Below are 26,423 nucleotides of genomic sequence, written 5' to 3'. Positions count from 1 at the left end.
CGCGAATATTTGTTTCAATTTCTATGTATCTCTTTTCCTACTGTTTTTTTTTTGTGTCAAGTTGAAACAGCTTGCGTAAAGGAGTAACTAACATCCCATTTTCCTTTATTACAAATTTTCGTGACTATAGTCATGTGGTTATATCTGTCGTTTTATTCCTGTATAATTTTTGATACAGTGATACAGTGATAATATCGGGATAAATAAGACTAATTTAATAAATTGAGATACAATACAGCATTGATGTACGAGCAGATATATATCATGATCGAAATTTCCGAGCAGTCTGACTGGGGCAGTACATCATACCCTAAGACCACTAATAATACTACTCTCAAACAGTATTATGTTCTTTCGGTGTAAGGTAGCCAGAAATCTTGGAGGGTTGAGAGTCGTCAACGCACTTGCGATGCTCGTAGTGTTTGCAGGCATCCGAATGCTACGGTATCCGCCTACCATCAAGCGGAACGTAACCTTTTTTGTCATCCTAGTGCTATTACTTATTTCGCTATTATTAGATATTTTCCTACAAATATTTGGGGCTTACTCCTTAATAATCGCCCCCGGTAAGAAAAAAATATGAGGAGTAAAATGTAATGAACGAATGATCTCGTTGCGTTTCTCGTAACGCCATCTATCGTGTACAGTCTAAAAGCGTAGCGCCGTTTTTTTAATAACGCCATCTTGTCGTAACGTATTATCGATAGATGGCGTTACTTGATTCGTTTATTTATCTTTTTATATAGAATTAATCTTTTTTTAGACTAGTAAGCCTTATTATGCCTATTTCGACAGTCGATCTGAAGGAGTAAACTCCAGTCGTCCGTTGGAGCTGACACACACACACACACTTTTTTGTTGCATCCTGTTCAATACGTTTTTGTATCGCAACAAAACTGAAAATGTTATACATAAATAGGCTTAAAGTTTTAAGTACAATGAAGCATACAGACGTTATTTAATGTTTATTATCAGTATTATTTAGTGTTAATAATAATAAATACATAATTAATTTTGTTAAATCAAAACTTGTGTGCTAGTATTACCTTAAAATGTATAATAATACCGTTCGAAAATACCCGCTGTTTCGAAATAAGCAATGGTTTTAACTTTATTATTTAAAATGGATTGTTTCAAATGTATTTTTCTCCGTTAAATGTTTTTACATATATCAAAGGAAAAAATGTGCCGTTGAAAAATAAAGAGGAATTTTGATATCAAAACAATTAATCAACTTATTTTTAATATATCTATTTTTCTTTTTTTTTAGAATTTATCTATTACTTGATAGTATAAGTATTGTATTCAATATAATTAATAAATTTTAAAATGACGCAATGATATACAAAATGTCAAATTTCGTTACGTACTTTTGTGTTAATGATCAAAAGCCTGAGGATAGCCTAATGCTTAAATAATTCCAGAAATGACAGATTTTTAGACGTACGTGTATACTACGGATTGTCAACATTAATTTCACCTCTTTAAAAGTAGAATTTGGCTCGTGGTCAATCATAACTTAAAAATAAATCTTCATGTTTCTAACTATATAAATTCAAAATTGATATGATATTCAAAAATGCTTAGAATTATTAATGTGTGGGTAACACAAAAATAAAATCGTACAAATTAAAAATAGCATGGTGTCGTGTCCTGTCAAAGATTTTCATTGTAATATGAAACTTTGGATAGTTACGGTTTCTGTAAAGAACTCACTATAGACGGCGCCACGGTTCGCTTAAGCCGAATATAAAATCATCATATCAAAAATTTCGATCTAGCGGGTACATCGTTCCATAGCTTAATTGGCTAAAGCAAACGGTAAGTCGGAGATGCAAGTTCGATCCCCGCTGGAACGGTCGATTTTTGATATGATATTCAAAAATGTTAATATTTGTACTTAAATGTAGTTACAAATTTCACAGTAATTATATTCAAGATGCGTTTATTATATCATCTCAAATAACGCCTCAGCCACGTCTCAACTACTACTATTAAGAGGATTTTAACACGCAACTTGAAAAAGGTCCTTAATATTAAAACAGCTTCGAGATAAATGATTTTATTATAGAAAATTTATTAATTCGACCCCGGTCAAAAGTTGTAAGCAGATTCTGTCGTTGTGCTCCGACATCATTAATTAAGCCAGTTATAATTGGGTTACATTAGCCGGTTATCCGTAATGATTCGAAAATGTAACGATAAAGCTTAAAAGGGGTGTTCGAAGTTTTAAAAGCATCAATTTGTGAACTCGACAGTTTCATTAGACTTCAGTTACAATGGAACTTTGATCGGGACGAAGCTTTTCTCCTTTTTTGCATAGCATCCGCTCATCGGTTCGTCTGTACCTATAACTTAGCTTAATTTTAATCATGGGTTATTATAATCAGGGTTTTGTCGGTTCAATGTCTCTCCAGAGTCTGTTAGTAATATATGTATTTTTATATGTATATCTATAAAAAAGTATTTATAAATAAAGTGGTTACTAAAAAACTGGTATCAAGTTCTTAACTTTATAATTATAAGGCAACGTATCGTCAAATTACAAATGTACATACAGGCAGATTAACTTTCAAATTGTCATACACATTGTGTATTTGAACAAAAAAAAAAAAAACTTATAAAATTCACTCTCTCTCTTTGTAATATAGATTATAGTACGTAAAGCGTTGTAGCGCTTTGAGATTTGATTATTTTGTCATGTTATGTTAAAGACGTCTTAGCTTGAATTACCAAAATTTACCTTTACAGTTTTAGTAATTTCTATTTGATGTTCGTGAAATATAAATAGCACAGTCTAGAGCTCGTAGATACAGAAGACGTTATAAATACACCGGCAGGCTTAAACCTGAAGGTAATAGTAGTCTTAGAGGTATAATCTCTATACTTAATTATATATTCCAAGCAGATCAAATTTGTAAGTAACTAATAATTTTGTTTTCAAGTTAATTTGTCAAATATAACTAAACTCAGATGAAAAAATATTTGATTGTTCTATATCGGAACCACTTATTCTTATATATATTCTTCCTGGTAAAAACATAATAAAATAAAGGTACCCATTTAATTTTTTTTTATAAATAGACAAGTCAAACGGAGCTACGTGCGAAAGCGCGTAATGAAGTATTAAGGTCAATATTGTTGATTTTCGTACATCGCTTCTGATTTTACTTTCGAAATTTTAATTATTAACAAACATCACCGTATAATAACGTCATTACGTGGAAGATTTTCACAAATATTTGTTTTAGTTACGTGCTTTTTTATAGGTGATTATTACGACATTGTTATTTCAGTGTAAAATATTTTAAACGCTCCGGTAGAGTGGTTATGGTTAAAGATACTTTATTTATCATAAAAATAAAAATATGCTTTTTGATAAATTCTGTACATAATAGCAATACAATTTAGGGTATGCTGTAACTTGAACAATTCAAAAATCGAACCTCGTAGTTTTATAAGAGAAACAAATAGAGATATGCTTCAGACTGTAATATCCCACTGCTCTATATAGGCCTCTTTCCCCATGTCGGAGAAAGATCAGAACTTAATCCACCACGCTGCTCCAATGCGGGTTGGCGGATATATTCCCTATAATGAGAAAAAAATAGAGAAAAAGTAACCAAACCAAGAAACTCGATACTGAATTTCTCATATAAAACGTAAATAAATATACAATAGCTATAACAAAATAATGTATACATAGACAAACATAGCTTTTCAGGTATAATCTAAAAGACAATCGTTTCCCTACCAGTCAAATGTCGAGTAAGCGAATGAGGCTTTTATAAGGTATATCCTTTATTGCAAGCGGTACTATTTAATGCTATAAGTTACTTTTATAAATATATAAGTCTGATTGATTTTAAAATAGCTCGTTTAAGGAAAATGTATCAAGTTAGGTCAGTGTAAATTTGTTTTGTGCTTTTGATATACAGCCTACGAAATTTCCATCAATCATGTTTTCCATATGTTGCTAATATTTCCGAATATATTACAGCTGTATACGTATATTGATATAGCTGTGGTAGAACGTAAATGTAGAATATCATGACTTACTGTCATAATATTTGATACATAAAAAAACGTTAATTCGCATCATAAAAGCCACAAACGCTAAGAAAATAATAAGTATAAAATAAAGAGGATTACTCCCCTTTAGTCAAACGTAACCCTTCACTATAAATCTTTTACCTTTACACAACGATTTATTAATCAGCTTTAAAAAAATTCTTAAGCAAAATAGCAGCCCCCTCCATCACAGTTTCTTTATCAAAGTCCATTAAAACGTAATTCTGAACGTATCTGCTTATGTACATGATATTCGGCTAGTAATATCACAAGCCGACATATTTTATCTAGAATATTCTAAATATACACTCGGTGCTCCTTACGAGATGATAGCACGCTCAGATATCCTTACAGACACTTAAATTTCGATAAACATGTTTTCCATGCATTTTCTTGCTATCTTATAAATTTTATGACGATAGTATACACCAACATATCCAAGACGACTTTGAGTAAAGCGGTTTGACTAAGGTTTTCCAGATTATAAAATTTTAGGGGCCAGAATACTGGATTATTGAAATCCGTTTAAAGAGGGGATGGATGGTATTATGTAGGTAGTAGGTGCCCAAAATTGACGTACACGTCTGATTTTCACTTTTCTTGAGCTTTTTAATTTTTTCTTTGTTTATATATAAAACTCGATTATGTCAGTTTATTTCAAGTACCTGGGTGACCGAGCCCAGCTCGGTATTTTTAGTAAATCGTGAAGGATTAGTAGTAGAAGAGAGAGTTAAAATGATTCGCTGCCGGTTTGGATGAAGTCTTTTTTAACCGACTTCAAAAAAGGAGGAGGTTACTCAATTTGGCTGAAGGAAACTCAATACATATATATCGCACCTTCGGTGCAACAAAGTCACAATTCAGGACACTTTTTTTGTTATGTCTTTTATTAGGACTTTTTGATAATTTTCAAACCTACTGTAAATAGTAATCCAGAAATGAGGAAGTAAAAACGAAAAAAAAAAATTGAAAATCCTCTCCTGTAAAATTAAGAAATGAGCTGTTTTGACTTTGTTGCACCGAAGGTGCGATATATATATATATATATATATATATCACTATCACTACATAGTATAAAACAAAGTCGCTTTCTCTGTTCCTATGTCCCTATATATGCTTAAATCTTTAAACCTACGCAATGGATTTTGATGAGGTTTTTTAGTAGATACAGTGATTGAAGAGGAAGGTTTATATGTATAATAACATCCATTAAATAGTGGAGAAATACTGTTATTTTTGAGGTTTCTTATGTGATGTCGTAAATAATTACATTTTTTTCGCTTACATTGCAAACGCAGCCTGAACCCTACGAGATTTATCAAAATAATGTACTAAGTATTATACACATTGAAAAGTTCTACAGAAAACTCCGCTATAGTATATGTCTACCTCTTATGGATATCCCACAATAACATTTTTTTGTCATTTACTTTTTACGATAAATAATGGCTAATTTTCAAAGTGATTTTAACCAATACAGCATTAATCCTTATCTAATTAAATACCTTAAATACATTTTTGATTTAATATAGCCCTTTATAGCATATGATTTAAATGAATATTTTTGAAGATATTATAGATTTAAAAATTGCGATACGTAGCGTTTGCGACAGTTCCGGCCGGCTTTTACTCTAAAGTTAACGCGTGCGGGCCACGGGCAGTAATGAATAAATCAAAACTACTGGATCGATTTTAATCATTTTTCAGTGAATGACATAGGCTATAATTATATTTTATACCCGTGCGAAGCCGGAGCGGGTCGCTAGTATATATATATTTTAATTTATGTTCGGGGATAACTTCGTCGTTTATGAAAAGATTTTGATAATTCTTTTTTTGGTGGAAAGGAGATATCCCTGGTGTGGTAGCATGATAAGGAAACCAGGATCTGATGATGGAATCCTAGAGAAATCGAGGGAAACTCTCGAAAATCCGCATAACTTTACATTAACTACATAATACTTAACATACTACTGGGTGTACTGATTTTGATGATTTTTAACTTAATCGAATGCCGATGTTTATCATGTGGTCATATTTCATTGAGATCTGATTACAACTTTTGGAGTAATCTTTGATAATGCGTATTTCTTGACTGCTGTGCTTGTGCTGTGTGGCTACGGCACTAAAGAATTTAGCCACCCCCTCTCTTCCCGTGGGTGTCGTAAGAGGCGACTAAGGGATAACAAGGTTCCACAAACACCTTGGAACTTAAGAAGCCGACCGATGGCGGGATAACCATCCAACTACTGGCTTTGAAATACACAGGCCGAAGACGGGCAGCAGCGTCTTCGGTGCGACAAAGCCAGTACTGCGGTCACCAACCCGCCTGCCCAGCGTGGTGACTATGGGCAAAACACATGAGTTCACGTTATTTTTGGCGTAAATTTGTGGAGGCCTATGTTCAGCAGTGGACTGTATAGGCTGTAATGATGATTTCTTGACTATTTTTTCGTGTACCTACATTGTATTACTTGTCGATGTAATTGAAGTCGATTTTTTTTTCGTTTGCCTGCAAACACAATTATTAATAATGAATTAACGCAAAATAAAAATGAAAAATAACGATAAATTAAAAATTGATACAAAATACACAATTACAACGCTTTAGTCTGTAATATCCAATGCTGCTCCAATGCGGGTTGGCGGATATTAAGCGAGTAATGATCGCTATCAGGTGTACAAGATAACAACCGGGACCGACGGCTTAACGTGCTCTCCGAGTCACGGTGGGGAGACCCACAAGGACTGCACAAACACCCAGACCACGGCAAACACCTGTATGGCTAATACAAATGTTTATCACGTGCTGGGATCGAACCCGCAACCGCCAACGCAACAGGTACAATCCATGGCGTAACCGTTGCCGCAACGCGTGTCAAACACAATTACAAGATTGAGAGTAATTGCGTCTCAAAAACTGTTTTTTTTTTTCTGAAAATCACATTTAAATACGAATTATATATTTTTTACCGACAATAATATAAATAAACATAAAAAATCAAAAATAAAAAAATAATTAAAAAATAATAATGATAAAATATGAATAATATTTTTCGATTTTACCGACATAATAAATAAAAAAGTAGGAACAGCCTATTTAAATAAAAAATAACCAGTGCAATTAGAAAAAGAAAAAATAATTGACCAGGGACATGGGGATTTGAACCATGATCTTCTCAGTTGGTCCCGACCGACCGATTTCCCACCGAGCTATTGCAACTAACTTGACAAATGCGAAATTTACTTTCGCATTCTAACGATATTTTTTTCACTCCCTAAAAACAGGGATAAAACGACATTTCCTGAAAATGAATCCTAGCTAGATAGATTTATCTCCCCCGAAACCCCCTATATACTAAATTTTATGAAAATCGTTGGAGCCGTTTCCGAGATCCAGATTATATATATATATATATATATATATATATATATATATATATATATATATATATATATACAAGAATTGCTCGTTTAATTTAATAGTATAATATAATAAGATACCGTCAGAGCGTGTAATGAATTGAAGAAAAATATTTTAGTATATAAAGATTTACTAAATTAATTTCAGGGCAGATATTTTGTTACATATTCTTTTAATCGTATTAAAGCATTCATTTAGCGCCAATGAAACCAAACTATAGTTCATGTGAAGAAAATAGTGACTCATTGTTGTCACTCAGCATAGGCAATCCCCTTGATCAATTAAATCGTAGTAAATTAGAAAGAACGCCATGTTCAAATTGATAAGTTGATGTAAATCCTTAAGAAAGGCGCGTAAAACACGAAAATAACTGATGATGGAATTATATTGCAGTATATAACTTTGTAGTAATTTAAATCCAAGTTAAAATAACTTTGTTCGTCTGCTATAAGATGCTATACTGCTGTATTTATCCAATAGTCAACAAGCCTCATAAATGAAATCCACAGAAACGAATCAGCAATCACAAAAACTCCTTCATTTGGCCCTTCTATATCGGATTGAGGTTTTTCTTTGAAAATTCAAAGATCGAGAAAGTCCTATTTCTTTACAGTAATCTGATTTTGATTTTGTCCATTCAAAGGATTTTGTTTTCAATTATTACTTAAAAATAATATTATAAATTATTTTAAAAATACATTCGTATTGTATTTTTAAAATGTTTTTCCATGTATTTTAAAATCGACTCAAATATGAATAAAGTAAACAGTTACCATTTTATTTTAAAAACAATTAATAATGTTATTAAAATAATATTTATTGCATATTTAATTTTAATTTTTATCAGACAATATTGAATGTTTTATGTATGAAATGGTACTGAATATCTTTTTATATCTGAAACATTTTCGGTGTAATACTAGAAACGTTTCATGGATGTGTATAGCAAACCTGTATATTGTTTGTTTCAGCAACATCCCTCGTGACATATGCGGGGGAAAGGTACGATTTTATATTGGAGGCAAACAACGAGATAGACAATTATTGGATACGCTTCAGGGGACTTATGGACTGCGATGAAAGGTGATTATTTTTTTGGTTGAATGGTTTAATTTTACCATTTTCGTCAGTAAAGATTTAAAATATGTTAATTGATTCATTACTCTCAATAAATTCCAGTGAGATGTAAATCAATCGAGTATCTAGAAAAGCGTTATATAACAGCAAAATCAAAATTACTTTATTCAATTACGCTTCAAAAATACATATGAATCGGAATTTTAAAAATTAAAATTATATTTGTTGTAAAAATATAATTATGTTTGAATTAATCATAGTTTAAATGAAATTAACATCAATACGGAATTTGAATTCTGTAGAGGAGAGCCATGGATTATACCTGTTGCGCTGGCGGTTGCGGGTTCGATCCTCGCACATGACAAACATTTGTATTGGACATACAGGTGTTTGCCGTGGTCTGGGTGTTTGTGCAGTCCTTGTGGGTCTCCCCACTGTGCCTCGGAGAACACGTTAAGCCGTCGGTCCCAGTTGTTATCATGTACACCTGATAGCGATCGTTACTCATAGTAGGGAATATATCCGCCAACCCGCATTGGAGCAGCATGGTGGATTAAGCTCTGATCCTTCTCCTACATGGGGAAAGAGGCCTATGCCCAGTAGTAGGATATTACAGGCTGAAGCGTAGAGGAGAAACGGTGAGATAGTCCGCAGTTACTCTATTAAAAAAACACTCTTTACTGCACTTACACAAACGCTCAGGTATAAAATGATGGCCTTTATATATTTGGCACAAGCGAGATTGGACACCTAACGACTGCGCAAATCCATTGTCTTCGTTATTTAATATACATATTTCCACTCTAAACTCTCTTATAAAGTAATTATAAGCTCTTGCAACACCATTAGTATTCGATAAGCATCTTCCGGCAGTTGATCTCTGCCCCCTGACTACCCTTTGCTGACCTAGTCGTAATTAGTCTGCCTGAAATTCTGGCTTACGACAAAACTTTGTGTACTATATAAACCTAATTATTGTTCTGTGATAAAATAAACATTCTAGCTAACCTAGTGGCCATATTATTTCATTCGTGAAAACATTGTTCTTTTCTACCTTGTCCTGGCAACAATAAAAAAAAAAGAACTATCCACCTTTGTGCAATCTTTTGGAAGTTATACGCATACATAAATTTTGGTAATCCATTTTTATTTACATTATAAATTATTGATACTGTATAAATAATATCTTATTTATAAAATTCTTGTGTCACAATGCTAGTTTACTTTAATGTTAGTTACCATACTCCTCCAAAACGGCTGGACCAATTTTTATGTAATTTTGTGTGCATATCGGGTAGGTCTGAGAATCGGCTAACAACTATTTTTCATACCCCTAAGTTATAGGGAGAGGGGGGGGGGTTAAGGGGGTTAATAACATATATGGCAAAACAACGTTTGCGGGGCCAGCTAGTATATATACATACTTTTTGTACTCGCTGTTGTCAGGATAAGATTTTTAGAAATGAAAATGTAAAGTCAATTAAATCACACCAAAAATCGAAGTACAAAGTTCACCGGGTCGGCTAGTGAAAACTAAAAATACATACAGACAGCTCGTACTACAGTTGTATTCGTTAAGACAGTTAAAAGAAGTCTGTAACTGTTTTTGTCGGCGCCATTGTTGGTAAGCGTCATTAAAGATAGTGAAAAAATTTCATTTTTTTTTTCATAACCGAGCTACAGAAATTGTTTCGCGTTTTCCTTTGTTCTGAATTTCGTAATTCTTTATATTTAAGTACTATTACAAGCTGAAATATATTAGAGTTTTAATTTAAAAATACTTGTATAAAAGTTCCACTTCAATTTTATTTGTCTTCCTAATAAATAATTGATTTATACGAGTATAAAATATAGTTTCTAATTGCGTCTTGGCAAACACAGTTTGGGACGTCCTCCGGCCCGTTGGACCGACGATCTACGTAAGATTGCCGGTGTAGGCTGGATGAGGATTGCGGAAGACCGGAATGTCTGGCGCAAACTTGGGGAGGCCTATGTCCAGCAGTGGACTGCAATAGGCTGAAGTGACTGACTATATAAATAAAATGAATCGCTTAATGTATGGCTAGCCTGAAAACACGAAATAGCTTTAATTTTAGCCGAATTTGTTTCTTAACTTTTTTAAGGCTTTGTAGAATGTTCTTATGGATTAAAAATTCAGAAAACTACGCCAAAATTTCATATAATTTGAGAACACGTAAGGTTGATTTCAACACGCGTTTAACGTTTTCCATTACGTATGTACGTGTTACGTAGTATGTATGATGGGATAAATAAATAAATAAATTACAGGACAATGTATGTTGGTTCGGCTGGTAAATAGATAAATCTCTTATTCTTACATTCTTGCACTAGTGTTCACTTGTTTGGTACCTGCTCATGAAAACTGTTTATGTTAGGGCACGATACAGGATCTTATGGTTTACGAATCTATTATTACAAAAAAAGTATACGATTTTTTCAAACGTTCTGTACCATATGGGGCCAGCTGTGTGAAGCAATTTCTATAATTTAGTCGAGGATATTGGCTTAGTGAACACAGCAACAGTGATGCGTCAACGGTCGCGGGTTTGATCCCCCCATATAGCACACTTTAGTATAGGCCATGCATGTGTTTGCAGTGGTCTGGGTGTTTGTGTTTGTGTATTTAGATGTTTACGGACAAGCGAGAAAAGAGGTAATGCTAGTGGGGGCCGGAGAGTGTAAGACTTATACCAGTCCATATATAATAATGTATACTTCATATACAGATTCACAAAAGCCAAGCAAGTAGCTGTGCTGCATTATGAAGGCGCGATCGAGTCTGAGCCAACCGGCGACCCTACATGGGAGGAGCTTCATAACGAAGGACTTGTAAGTTAATTATTTACTTATGTATAACAACAATTATCATAATTATGTTTTTGTATAATAATACACAGTTGGAACAATAAAATATTTGATATAATTATCACATTAACTATTGCATGTTATACATTGTCACACACATTAGTACACTTAACACACTTATATTTATTACTTTGTTTTACAATTTACAAATATGCAATAAAATGTTTCTGTCACTTATTTACAGTTAGTTAAAATTGAAAGCACTTGTTTAACATATCAACAGAATGTTTTATTAATTTACTCACTAGCTGCCCGGACGTACTTTGTTCTGTCAAACGTTAATAGTAAAAATTTATTAAATGTAACGTTTTCCGAGTGATCACTTTTTTCATATAATATTAAAACCTTCCGTAGGCCTTAAGAAACAAAAAATAAATTAGCCGAATTAGTCGAGCCATTCTCGAGTTATGCGCTTAACAACATTCATTATTATTTATATATAGATTTCTTATCTTCAAAATAATATAAAATCTTGAAATAGTACCGAAGTAGGTGTTAGTGAACAAAAAGTAACTAACAACAAACATAATATATATTATTTTGTTGTATGTGTTGGATGTTGTAAATATTAGTATTTTTTTTTTGTTTCTATTTCAAAAAGTTGTTATATATGAGACGGCGAGAAATATAAATCTGTTGCTAAATACATTGTTAGACACTTAGTTTCAAATAGTGTACTGTTATAATTTCTTGAACCTAATCCGTTCGTAGATTGGCGTACCGCCAAACCATGTCTTATGGGGTAGGACATAGATTCAGCGTAAGAGGAAGCGGAAGCGTGAGCGATTTTTAATAAGATTCTTTGTAATTAATAATATTCGAGACGTTGCATTTCTATTAAACGATGTCATTAAAGTTAATTTAGAAAAATAATTGTAAGAACTGTATTCTATTTAATTTGGAAGCCTTTTAACAAAATAAACAACGAGGGCGAAATAGACGTAAATGAAATTAAAAATATGAAGTACTAATGTTAGATGATTTCACTAATAAAAATGATTAATTAAATAAATGACTTACATATGTATAAATCACATGTCAACGCTCAATCAAATCGTATGTTGAATACGAACATGTCAACGCACAATCACATCGTATGTTGAATACGAATGTTGATTTAACTACACTAACCTACTGGTCTTAAATAATCCAGGAATGCTTCATTTAGCTTATGCCATTTTATAGTAATATACTAATCATATAATAACGATCTTAAACGATCTTCTTAGAACGTCACAGAGTATACACCCAAACAATTTTTTCATCTAAATTAGGTATATTATAAAAATTTAAGAATTATATTAAATGAATATATTACTGTAGGAGTTTTATACGTTTTGACAAATTGTGATTAATTCTATTTCAACTCTTAGTCATTATACAAGTATATTGTGTAATGTCTTATCATTGTTATTTTCTAATGTCTGGAAATAAATCAAACAAATAAAATACTGGTTTAAATTTAAACCTGGAATAAATATGAATATATTACTGCAGGAGTTTTATACGTTTTGACATTTTGTGATTAATTCTATTACAACTCTTAGTCATTATACAAGTATATTGTGTAATGTCTTATCATTGTTATTTTCTAATGTCTGGAAATAAATCAAAGAAATAAAATACTGGTTTAAATTTAAACCTGGAATGAATATCATTTTTTTTTAAAGTGTGACAATTATCGCTGTCGCCTTTGAATGTAAAGCGCCTTAAGCTATTATTTGGTTGAAGAGATAATTGCAATGTTGCTTGAAAATCCATTCACGAGGACTATGAAAGGAAATGATCACAAAATATGCTAAAACAAACAACACATTTTAGCTTTGTAACGGTCTTGTTTCCTAATTAACATTATTAATCGACTTCAAAAAAGGAGGATGTTCTCGATTTAGCTGTGTTATTACATTTCGTATGTGTGTTACGTCATAACATTTTACTGGATAAACCTATTGATGATTTTTTTAAATTCAAAAGCTTGTCGAGTGGATATTCAGATTGAGAGAGATCTGATGTGAAATTTTTAGTTATGCCTAATAACTTGTATTGAACTATACTTGTTGATGTGAATTGAAATCGGTTTCTTTTTGTTTGAGAATCATTATTACATACAAGGTAATATTTAATTTGTCCTGCGTGCTTTTTTAATAATTATACTTTTTATGTCTTTACACTAATACTGCTAATTTTCAAATAAAGATTAAAAATTTTATTCATCGTGTTCTCGGCAGCAGAGAAGACGCGCTTGTATTACATTAGTACAACTGCTTGATATGATATGATAGCATATGATATGACATAATATGATAGTAAGAGTACATTATTTTTATTTTTAATAAAAATTTACAAATCATTTATTTCGTAAAAATATGCTCATGATAACGTATTTGAATATTTAATTTCCTGATTACTAATAGCGTTATTACTTTTAAGAACTTGATATTAATATAGCTAATAAGGAAAAAAATATTAATTAGGTTATTATTGATATTGAAGCGACCAAAGAAAATAAAATTGAATAAAACATTATTAAAATATTTAAAGCTTTTTGTATACTAATAATGCTCTACAGTTTCATACGCGTTAATATGAGGAAAAATAGGCTATATACCCTTCCTCGGTAAATGGGCTATACATTACATTTTTCAATTCGGATTAGTAGCTCCTGAAATTAGCGCGTTTTATATACAAATAGAATATGAACTTATAGATTTTGAGAAAAAACGTATCCGAAAATACTAGGTTTCAATTTTTTGTTTTACGTGGAGGAATTTAGTACTGAAGTTACATTGAACTATACATTTATATTCATGTTTACATTTGTATGTATGATTACGTGTTTATAGAAAATTTTCACGATTATATCTTGTATGTGTTGTGTAGTGGATGTACTTCCCTTACCCGATATAAAATAATAAGGATTTATGTTCAGTCTTTACGATTTAATGATATTGAATAAGACGTACGTTTAACCAATACGTATGTACTTATTATGTTCCAAGCTTTATTATATGATTATGTAAATAATATTAATAAAATCAAAGTTTGGTATTTGTAAATATTTATTGCTATCTAACGCTGTTACAATTTACAACTTTATTCCTTCGACAAAGTGGGTTAGGAGCAATAAATAAGTTTTATTTATTTTAAATTTATTAAATTCGTCTAGGTAATATAAAGTAAGCTTTTAAATTTTGAAACTAAAATTGATGAAGAAATTTATGGATTTATTTTATAGCATATTATATATACTTATTTAACTGACTGATAATTGTAATAATTGCGTCACTTCTACAATTTCATTATTTAGTGACGTTTAAACAGCTTTAAATAATTGGTTTTAAAATTATATTAAATTATATAGATCTTGATATTGGTATAAACATATCCTATATAAGTATATACAGATACATTTTTAATATTTCCTCCATAAGAATAAAGCTTACATTGATTATTTCTACTGTAAACCATTTAAAAATTACAGATTTAATATCTACGATTTTATTTTTGTATTACTCACACATTAGGAATTCTAAACATATTTGAATATCATATCAAAAATTGACCGCTCCAGTGGGGTTCGAACCCGCGTCTCCGACTGACCGTGTCGGTTACGGGTTTCTGTAAAGAGCTCACTATAGACGGCGCCACGGTTCGCTTAAACCGAATATAAAAATCATAATATCAAAAATTACAGATTCTTAAATTTATTTCTAAACAATTTCAATTGTAAATAAAATTTGTTTTCAGCAATTGAACGCATTAAACAAAGGCGAGGAAGAAGATGAAACGATAAGCGTAGCTGAGATGAAGTCGCTTCAAGGTTACGACGACAGCTTGAAAGAAATAGCGGACTACCAGTTTTATGTCGCATATGACTTTTATGCAAAGAACAATTCACACTTTCACCGATCCCCTTATTATGGATATTATCAAGGTGAGTAGTATTTTTAATACTTGAAATGTATGCTGATAAGCTACTTGATGGTAAACTTCTAAACATTGTAAATCAGAGAGTTCTTAGATATATGCACAAATGGCATCGTGGTCTGTATCAGTTACTTCACGCTGTAACGATTCCTCTCAATGTAAAAGTAAAGATTACTCAAGTGACTAAATACTAGTAAAATACTTATGATGATATAAATAATTGATTATAAAGAATTACCTTATGCAATTTAATGCAATACGCGCTAGAGACATTCAAGTATTTCAAAAAAAAAAAAACTGAGAATTTTATTATTTTAACAATTAAAAACGATTATGAAAGAGTGTCTTACTAACAATTTACAACCTTGTTACAGTTCCTGATCCCCTAGATCGTCTATACACGCCACAATTAAATCACATCAGTATGAAAATGCCATCAAGTCCTCTTCTCCTTGCACGTCCATCGCCAGACAACTTCTGCAACGCATCCAGTATTGATGAATCGTGCAAAGAAGGCTATTGCGAATGTTCTCACGTATTGTCTGTTAGAAAGAATTCTGTAGTAGAGGTTATTATAGTTGATGAAGGCGTAACATTTGACGCTAATCACCCATTTCATCTACACGGGCATAATTTCAGAGTAGTAGGAATGAGACGTCTAGCTAATGAAACGACTATCGAACAAGTTAAAGCATACGATGAAGCTGGTTTACTTAAGAGAAATCTTAAAAATGCTCCTTTAAAAGACACCGTTACTGTACCAGACGGCGGTTACACAGTTATAAGATTCAAAGCTGACAACCCTGGTTATTGGCTGTTTCACTGTCATATAGAATTTCACGTAGAAGTTGGTATGGCTTTGGTGTTCAAAGTAGGTGAGGATAAAGATATGCCTCCGATTCCTCGTGATTTTCCAACGTGCGGTAATTACATGCCAGATAACATGTTGGAACATGCAACAACACCTAAGCCTAATGCTAACGATGGCCAAGTTATATCGATAACGCATTGGTGGCCTGTTGTATATGTCAATAATACAACATCATCGGCTGCTGTTTTAAAACCTGCATATGTTGTTTTATGGTTCATGTGGTTGTTACATTGCATTCGAACGTAGTATAATATAAGTACAATTACATTTAGAATCAATGAATTAGGAAATGTTAAAAAATAATTTGATAAAAAGAAATTAAATCGAGATTTTTCTTATTGAAATTTAATACCCAGTATTCAAATACGAATTTGTACTTATCATTAATTGTTTTATATTAATTTATTTTTAAGCATTATTGTATATTTATTTCATTCATTTTTTTTTTCGATAAATTTATTTATTGGACAGTACTTATTTATTTATTTTATTGTCAAATTAGTACAATTGACAAGTTTGTTTTTAGACAAGTCATAGTTTATGGAGACTTTTCTAACTATGCTGACTATTTGACTAGCTACTCAAATTAATTATTTGTTATATCAATTTTAAGGATAATGGAATCGTTACCATTGTTAACAAAATGTTGTATCTTTATAAAGTACACATAACACTTGATTTTCAATAAGTTTTTATTTAAATAAATGGGAATATTTAGTATTTTTATCCTACTATTTACCATATGTCATAATATGTCTATTTACTGTGACCTTGCCAAAACTTCGGAACATTTTATTCAGGTGTTGCCTGAATTAATATTGTGTTTGACGTCGCTGGTGATATGTGATATTACTTAGTTAAGTTAGCCTTAAGATATCTAGTTGTACTAGAACTGCTGTAAAAGTAAATAAGTTACATTTTTCACGCAATAAATAAAACATCGGCATTATACTGTCTATTTTATTGATGACCTAGACTATTATTTTTAGAAGACCCATCAAAATATAACACTTGGATAGCCAAGATATAATTATTACTACGCGCTTATTTCAACTATAACTAGATAATGTCATCATCTCTTTATCATCATTTCAGCCTATCGCAGTCCACTGCTGGACATAGGCCTCCACAATTTCGCGCCTAAAATGGCGCGAGCTCATGTGTGTTGTCCATAGTCATCACGCTGGGCAGGTGGGTTGGTGACCGCAGGGCTAGCTTTGTCGCATCTGAGCGGCTACTGCCTGTCTTGTTTGAGAGAAAATGTAATAACTTTTAAATTCAATTTTCTTTTCTAGGAGAATACTCCATTCATAATTTGCCAAAGAATGTTGTTACGATTAATAAAATTACGAAAAAGAAACCAAACCTAATTATCTGAAAAGAGCGTTAAAAACCATTTTCAGAAATTAAGATAGCAATGGAAGGTTCTAAATCAGACTCAGAAAGGGAGTAATAAATATTGTTGAAAGATGGACGGTGTTTTAGGGTAAATGCGAGAAAAATAGGCATTGTTGCTTATCGTCGATCTGGCATATATTACGGGGAGTCCTTTGTACTTGAAAGGACTTGGTCCCGCATTTTAACATTTTTGCTTCCTACATGACTTAGGATTTTTTTGAGAGAAACGTCACCTTTATAAATTATATATATTTAGAACAAGTGTAGAATAAATTCACCATTGTTCTGTGTTTTCTTCTGTTTTTTGTTCGTTTCTTTTTAATTACGTAAATTATTTTTATACAGCTTTTATTCAAAACATTGATAAAAAGCAAGACGTTTAAAATGATTTGTTTTATATTTTACGAAATATTATTTTTCTACTTTGTTAAATTAAAAATTTCCTAACTGGTTAGTGGTAAAATTATCTTTTTTAGTATAACTAGGTCGAAAAACAAGCGCCCGGTTCACTTGATCTTTAAGCGGGCACCGTAGCACCAGAAGCATCGCAAGCGCTTTGGCGAACCTATCTCCAGTTTACCCCCAGGAGGTCTGGTCACAACACTGCTTGAAAACTGTATTATTTAGCTGTGATCTTCTGTAAGGTCGAGATACTACCACAGTTGGCTGCTCGATATTTTGAGCAGAAAATTTCTTGCTGTGCCCTGTCTCCGTTAAAATTATGCAAATATATTAGAATTTGCTAGCATAGCAAATGCTAATATAATTGTATAATTTTCACACAATTAGATTATGTAGCAAAGAATTATATGGTTTCAACCGACTTAAATAAAGGAGGAGGTTACTCAACTCGACCGTATATATAATATTATGTATATTCGGGGTTAAATTACTCGTCGTTTATGAACCGATTTTGACAATTCTTTTTTTTTTTGGAAAGAAGATATCCCAAAGGTTGTACCATGATAAGAAAACCAGGATCTGATGATGGATTCTCAGAGATATCGAGGACTCGAAAATCGTAGGGACGACTGGTGCGTTTGTTAATTTTTTTTTGTCTACTTACGTTGTATTTTACTTGTCGATGTAATTGAAGTTGGTTTTTTCGTTTGCGAGCAACTACAATTATTATGAAGCCGTTTTTTCGATTTATTAATAATCTATAGTTATGCATTGTACAATTCAAATGAATCTTTTAAAAAAATATCAGTGGATTTTAATTGTATAATAAAATCGCTTGCAGTAAAATGGGTGAATCGTCATCGTTGACTATTCCGGCTTGCCTACCCCCGTCGTTGTTTCCTGTTACTCTCCACTTCGAGCCCTAAAAATATCGCCTTTACCTTTTTAGTAAAAATGCTAAAAAATTTCATGAAATTGTCATTTTCGATGAGGACAACAAATCCTAGGAATTCATGTACCTACTTATTTAACGTATACCCAGAAATGATAGTTCTGTCTTCAACACAAGACACAATTTCTTTGAAAGCTGTTATATTAATAAAACTAACTGTGCCCGCGATTTCGTCCGCGTGGAATTTAACAAACTAGTTATTGTTTAGTTCGTAGAGCTATAAACTAAAATAAAAAAATCTAAAAAATAAAGTATCCTAAGTTACTCCTTATTACATCATCTGCCAGTGAAAGTCCCGTCAAAATTGTTCCAGCCGCTTCGGAACAAACAGACAGACAAAAATTATAAAAAAACATTATTTTGGTATATGTACCGTGAATACATCATGCATTACATCATTGCATGCATTTAGTATAGAAAGCGTTTATTTGTATAGTTGTAGAAATAAAAGATATTATTTCACGGTTCTGTGAGTGAAGATGACGTCCTTCTGGAACGAAATTTTAATAAAAGCTACGATTGCCGTTACTCCTTGCTATTTCAATAAACAACACTAATTGATTATCAGCGGAACAGCTGTTATTGATAAAATGCAAGTCCAAGCTTCTCAAACCGGATTTTATATTTGATCTATAATTGGATTAGTCCAATTAAATTTTAGTTTAAACATATTTATTTTTGTACGCATTGAAGATATTTACTTTTATGACATTATGTGAATAATTGGTTTATTTTCGCAATTTTCTATTTGTTTATTAATAAAAGTCTGTCTCGGTTTTACTGCCGTTATTTATTGTAACTATACCTCAACTTCTACTACCTACCTCTCGGTAATTATATTATACCTAAACTAACTATAAATACAATAATTAGCAGATTAACAATGAAAATAAACATAATAATGTGTTGTTATGCTACTACTGCCTTAACATGACCAATTACTTATATCGGCGTTTATTAGTTTCAGTTGCTTACAAATAAATAATTAAAAAAGATCGGTATTTTTTAAGTAACGAATTGTAGCTATTTGTAACTAAATTCAAGTTATACTCAAGTAAATATAAAACACCCAAAAGATAATTAAAATTATCCGAAACGCCTACTGAAATATTTCGCTTTATTTTTTCTGACATTACTTATCATAATAAAATTCACTCACTTTCATATTAATGTCTATTCTAGCACAAGAAATAAAGATACAAAATCACTTCTCCTATAATATAGCCTTCAGTTGTGTGTGTTATTTAGGAGTAGTTAGTTATAGATTTCAATTGTATTTTTAATTTTATAATTTATGTAGGCCCATGTCATTATTATAATTAGATTCAATAAATAATTAATGTGTATAAGGAAAGGGTTGGAAACCAAATCATCGTGCAGTTAAAGTGCGTATTAACAAATAAATTACCTTTCATGACTGTCTGTTGTTACTACGTGCTTATGATTACAACCGGAGCCGATTGTAGTACGTGCCTTCCGATGCACGCTCGAGAGACTCAAAAGGACAATAATGGACTACAACCCACTACAACCTAACACCACATTAACCTATATTTTACTTACAATGACAGCTAAAATTACAGTCTTTTCGAATGTAAATTTACTATTACGTACAAAATGTGGCTAAAAAAAATTGAAGCACGAATGTCCAATGTTTTTAAATCTCCTGGGAAGTTATTATATTTCTGAGAAAAAAAAGTAGCAGATAATTATGTTGACCGAGGATTTAGGTAACGACAATACAGATTTCTATTCAAATTTGTACACATTGTAATGTGCATAGTGCGAAGAAAGCAAAGATTTATGAATATGTTATTAGTTATCATTGTTTTGATTCTAACGTTCGTTGTGTCATTAGTTAGTCAGTCGGGTTCTTCCTAATGGACGACAAGGTCCATCCGGGTACGATCCTCTAAGCTGTGTCTATTTACCCGGGCAATTCCTCTCCGAGAGTAGTCCTCCCGGGATCTTATTAATTTAGGCCCAATGGACCAAGAATATTACTTCTGACAGAGGCGGTGCCCTTGTGAGTTTTGTTGATATATCCGTTAATGTAATTCATCTTTTCCATAAAAGATGGCGCCCAAAGGTAAAGCCAAAAATCGTGAGACGATAAACTATCAATAGAAAATATATTTTCACAAACTACGAACAACTGCAAAATATAAATCTAGAGATACTTTTATATTTACAATTTTTTTGTTCTGTAAATATAAAATTCATTAGGTACTCACTTTTATTTATTTTATCTTTTTTTAACTGTATAATACTCTTTTTATCTCTTTTTTATCAAACTGTTTTTTTTATTTATTGAAGAAATATTATAAAATCTTTATGCTTTTTCCATAATATTCTTATTATTACTAGTTGCTTATAATGACAACCGGAACCTCCAATCTCAATTGGAAAATGGTATAAAAATTTTACCTCACAATACGTTACAACTTTCAACAAATGATACGACGTTTACCACTTTACCGAAACCTCTGTACCAAAATTTAGCGCAAGTGAAACCGTAAGACAAGTCTAGTTAATATGAAAAAGCAGATTATAAATTGATAGTAAACTTTAATATATAAAGTCCAAAGGTTAAAGAAAAAACGACAGCGCGATACCGTGTCTTAGTCGCTTGGTTACTTAAACTAATAACACCTTTTAAGTCCTAGGAAAGTAGTATTTCTTGGTGTCTCGAAAGAGATTGAAGTTTGTTGTTGTCTCTTGAAACTTGTTTAATAAGATAAAAGCACTAAAGGGTGAGATTATACATTTCCTTTTACAACTTGTAAATTAATAATTAGAATTATTGACCATGAAAGAAATAAAGTATTCAATTCTTTTGTTTGCTAGCTTTTACCTGCGGCGGTTTTTTAAAAAACAAACCTACATTTACATTTATAGCATTATTATTACGGATAAGTTTTTATTGAAATACTTTAAAAAAATATAAATAATGATAAATAATGATAACCTTTCTGATTATTACGTCTCTATACCAGGCTCTCTCTGTGTTTGTGTAAAAATACAATATAGATTACTTATATTGCATTTTTATTGTGATCATTAGATCACAATAAAATAAAAAAACTAATACACTAACTTTCATTTCCAACCTTTAAACGTCAACCATTAAAAATACAACAACTCTCAACATTTACCCACCATTAAACATTTAAAGTCTGTTTCACAATTTGCCGTTAACGCTGTTTGACAGATGATTTTATCCAACGGATAAAAGCTTACAATTTATTATTATATTTTCAGAATTGAATTCCTCTACGCTTATAGCACATTTCTATTTGCAATTGTGAATCTAAAACTTGCAATTGCCAGGTCCTAATGGCCTTTTGCGGAAGCATGCTACAGCGTCCCCGCGACCCCCCCACATAGGCGCATCGGCGGAACACACGTGGTGGTTTTAATTCAATATGAGTCTGAATCCCCTCTGGTGCCCCCGCACTAAAAAAAAGGTCCTAATGGGCTATTATAACTCCCACTGTTTAAGTCTATTCGTAATTTATGTGCAGGTATACTTTCTCCAGAACCAGTTGAAAGAGGCCCTTAGAGTGGTAATTTTTACACAAAATTACAGGTAAAATTCATACATAGTATGAATCTATAAAATTTTCGTCCATTGCATTTTCATAAACATTTCTTTGAAATGAGCAACATAATCTATTTTTTTTTAAATCAAATAGTGTTATACACAAGCCATAATATGCCGTATTTGTCGTCGAAAATTGAAATAAATGAACTTTCAGTAGTAATCGTTGCCCAAAATTATGGAACATTATTAATTAATTCAACCACAATGTGGAGTCCATGTGGGTATAGACTTTGAACAGTGGTGTAGTACAATGAACGTCTGCTAAATTATATTTGCATTGATTGTTAGTCAAATTTAAACACATTCTCATTTATAACACAAAATTAAACTAAAGCAGTAACTTTGTATCAATATTGTTGGAGTAGTTTCAACTTTCCAGCAAATGGTACTTAGTTTCTGATCCCATTATCATATTTTCCTTTTTATTTTTATTCTTTAGGAGGAAAATGTACCAGAGCATCTGTCACCATAGGAGTCAATGAGATGTGAAATATATTTTCGATGTACCGTGTTTATAATCACATTAATCACATTATATTGATGTTTTCATATCTGTCATCTCTGAGCTGTCAGATTAGTTATTGATTGATATCATCACTTCAGCCTATCGCAGTCTACTGCTGGACATAGGCCTCCTAAAGTTCGCGCCAGATATTATGGCGTGAACTCATGTGTTTTGCCCATAGTCACCACATTAGGCAGGCTTGGCAAGTGGGTTAGTGACCGCAGGGCTGGCTTTGTCGCACCGAAGACGCTGCTGCCCGTCTTCGGCCTGTGTATTTCAAAGCCAGCAGTTGGATAGTTATCCCGCCATCGGTCGGCTTTTTAAGTTCTAAGGTGGTAGTGGAACTGTGTAATCTCTTAGTCGCCTCTTACGACACCCACGGGAAGAGAGGTGGTGGCTATGTTCTATACTGCTGTAACCATACAGCAGATTGATTGATTGATATATTTAAAAAAATTAAGTACTATGAATGTTCATCTATACATCTGTACAAATAAATAAAATTGGAGTGTCTGTTTGTAATATTAAAATAACCGCTTTTATTAATGCATACAATGGATTAACACGGTACTAATACCAAAATAACATTTTTACAATTTTTTTCTGTCTATCTGTCTGTCTGTTTGTTCCGGCTGATCTCTGAAACGACTGGACCAATTTTGATGAGATTTTCACCATAGCTGATATAATAAGGAGGAGGTACATAATAAGGATGTAACAAGCAAATTTTTTATCGAAAATAACAGTATTATATAATAAATTATTCCCTACCCTTAGTGTTTAGCTTAGATGACTTTGATAAGGCATATCTACTTGGAATAAGCCTACCAAACGCAAGCTTAAATTCGGACTACTGAAAGGTTACATACTCGTACCTTTTAGTATTAGACTTACATTTCTATGAAATTCATTTAATCAGGTAAAAATAAACAAAATTTCTTGCGTAACTTTTTACACATGTACAATTTTTTTTAGGATTTCTGATATTCATATATGTCCATAAAGATCAACTCAAAGTAGCAGTAGAGTAATAAATTAAATTGTATTCTCTCGCTGAAATGCTTAATTTTCACACACTATATACGCATTTTTTTTGGTATGTTATCGTAGCAGTGTACATTATGTTTTATCCACCAGAGTAAGTAAGAAACAGATCTTGCACCAACTTATAAATTCTTGCAATAACTTGCCAAATCATCCAAATCCGTTCAAATACGCTGCCCTGCGTTGTTTGTTTTAAATTTCGCATTGCACTTCACATGCACACATGCAACTTCCCGTCGCACCGTCCAGTCAGTTGTCAGTTGTCATTTATCTTTTGTCACTCGTCGACGAATATGTTCTAAAACCTTTTAAACGAAGAATTGTTTTGAATTGAATTGAAATTCGAAATAAGACTATAAAGTTTGATATCATTTGAATTAATTACTGGTAGTGAACTGCATGGTTTTCTTAGTACTAACTTTAACGGTTTTGCAACTATGATTAAAGTTCGAATAACAGTGAATGTGTACTAACAATAATTTATTTGTATTTTCAGTATTGATTACGAGTTCTTTCTTTGAGCTTTTTAATTAACCCATATTCAAGTAAACCCAGCAAAAATCACACGTGATCGAAAGAATGTAAAGTTGGTTGATATCACCATTTACAACATTTCCAAACCTAAGTAGGTGTTTAAACTAATTCCGGAACTCGTGAAGTTTCAGTTAGTTTTGCTGCTATAATGAATATTCATAGTCATCGCTATCAACGTTTTCCGAGCTTTATTTGAACTGCATCTGTTCTCCTTTAATTCAGAAGTAAATCCTGCAGCGTTACTTTACTTAGAGATTTAAAGTACAGCTTATAGCATCAGACTTGAAAAATAAAATTTAAATACTTTTCTGTAAAAGGAAAAAAATGGTTTCACCTAAAGTGCTTATTTAGATTGGAATCCTATCTATAATATAAAAATGAGTTGCTGAATGTGTTGCTAAGCGCAAAACTCGAGAACGGTTGGACCGATTTCACTAATTCTTTTTTTAAAATATTCCTTGAAGTACGAGGATGGTTCTTACGGAGAGAAAAATTAAAAAAAAAATTAAATTTCCTGAAAAAGTCTAAAAACAACACTTTTCTATACTCCCATACAAAAGATTTGTGATAATACTTAAAAGTCACTGTTAGGCGATACGAAGTTCGCCGGGTCAGCTAGTATGAGATATAGACCTCTAGACTATATGGCCTATACAAATACAGTAATACCCCGGACTTACGCGATAGGTGGGACTGAGCGCTATCCGCGTAAGTCGAATTCGCGTAAGTCGGGGTACAGTTTTGCGGGGTACTTTTCATAATTGATCTGACTATCAATTCCCAAAAAACACAAAATCGTAACTTATGTACCTACGCGCCGATTCCGCACTACACGTCTGTGCCTGATGTAAACTGAACGAATAATAATGCGGGTGGGGGGAGTCAAACAAAAAACGAATAGACGAGAAAATTAAATCGCGTAACTCCGAATTCGCGTAAGTCGAGGTAGCGTAAGTCGGGGTATTACTGTATTTGTCGTTTGGGAAAATTTGTTTCGCGATCACAACCGCATCAGTCCAACTTAAAGGATAGCTGACAATATGATAAATCTTTGTGATAAATGTCTTACTTTCTATTTACGTTTTATGTCCATTAAATATTGCAATAAAGATATTAAGTAGAAACAAAATAAAATGAAACTAAAGCTGGTGACTAAAGGGGACTTGAAAAAACCAGTTCTTATCACTTTGAAGGCGATGAAAGTAAAATAAATAATGAGAAATAATAATGAGCCATGTATAATTCGTTAGTTCATAATAAATATAAGAAGTAATTAATATCTAATATAGTCTATAAGTTACTATATCGCGATGGTACCATCCTAAGTAAATTTACGATATGTAGCTGCTATAGCTACGTTCCTTGTAGTTTTATTCCAACTTAAGTTATTCAGGAGAGGAGTTAAGGAGTTCTTTTCATAAAATTTTTGTACGGACAATTGTCAAATAATCAGAGCGGATATTAAAACTAAGAAATTGAGCAATAATTAATAAAAGATATAAAAAGGAATAAGATGTTTGTGTCTCTTCTATTTTTGCATAAACCAGCAACTCATTTGTAAATTTTCTAGTTTTGTAGGTATTTGTATTACCAAAACAATTTGTTTGTTATAATATGTGTAGTGAAAGTTTATAAAAAAAAACTATTTTTTTTTTAGCAGTCGGTTACTACGTCACATCTTAACATAATGTTATATATGTGACTATGATTTTTATATTGTCTGTGGCA

General features: G+C 32.0%; 1 protein-coding gene and 1 long non-coding RNA gene across 2 annotated transcripts in view; one reads left to right on the top strand and one right to left on the bottom strand.

The window, feature by feature from the left end:
• LOC123664743 (laccase-5-like) overlaps window positions 1–17,205 on the top strand; it is an 80,094-nt gene extending 62,889 nt beyond the window's left edge. Inside the window, exons 8-11 of the mRNA XM_045599235.1 lie at window positions 8,467–8,578; window positions 11,320–11,422; window positions 15,206–15,392; window positions 15,760–17,205. Of these exons, the coding sequence (XP_045455191.1) occupies window positions 8,467–8,578; window positions 11,320–11,422; window positions 15,206–15,392; window positions 15,760–16,502 (1,145 nt within the window). The 3' untranslated portion in view covers window positions 16,503–17,205. The remainder of the gene's footprint in view (window positions 1–8,466; window positions 8,579–11,319; window positions 11,423–15,205; window positions 15,393–15,759) is intronic.
• Window positions 5,976–18,766, bottom strand: LOC123664745. The gene is made up of 3 exons (XR_006744884.1): window positions 18,667–18,766; window positions 7,420–7,422; window positions 5,976–5,992 (listed from the first exon to the last, which is right to left on the bottom strand). It is a non-coding gene; the product is annotated as an uncharacterized LOC123664745 (long non-coding RNA).
• Window positions 18,767–26,423: the final 7,657 nt, after the last annotated feature.

The sequence above is a fragment of the Melitaea cinxia genome, chromosome 22, assembly GCF_905220565.1.
Source record: "Melitaea cinxia chromosome 22, ilMelCinx1.1, whole genome shotgun sequence".
NCBI classification, from domain to species: Eukaryota; Metazoa; Arthropoda; class Insecta; order Lepidoptera; family Nymphalidae; genus Melitaea; species Melitaea cinxia.
This window is presented reverse-complemented; position numbering and strand designations above follow the sequence as displayed.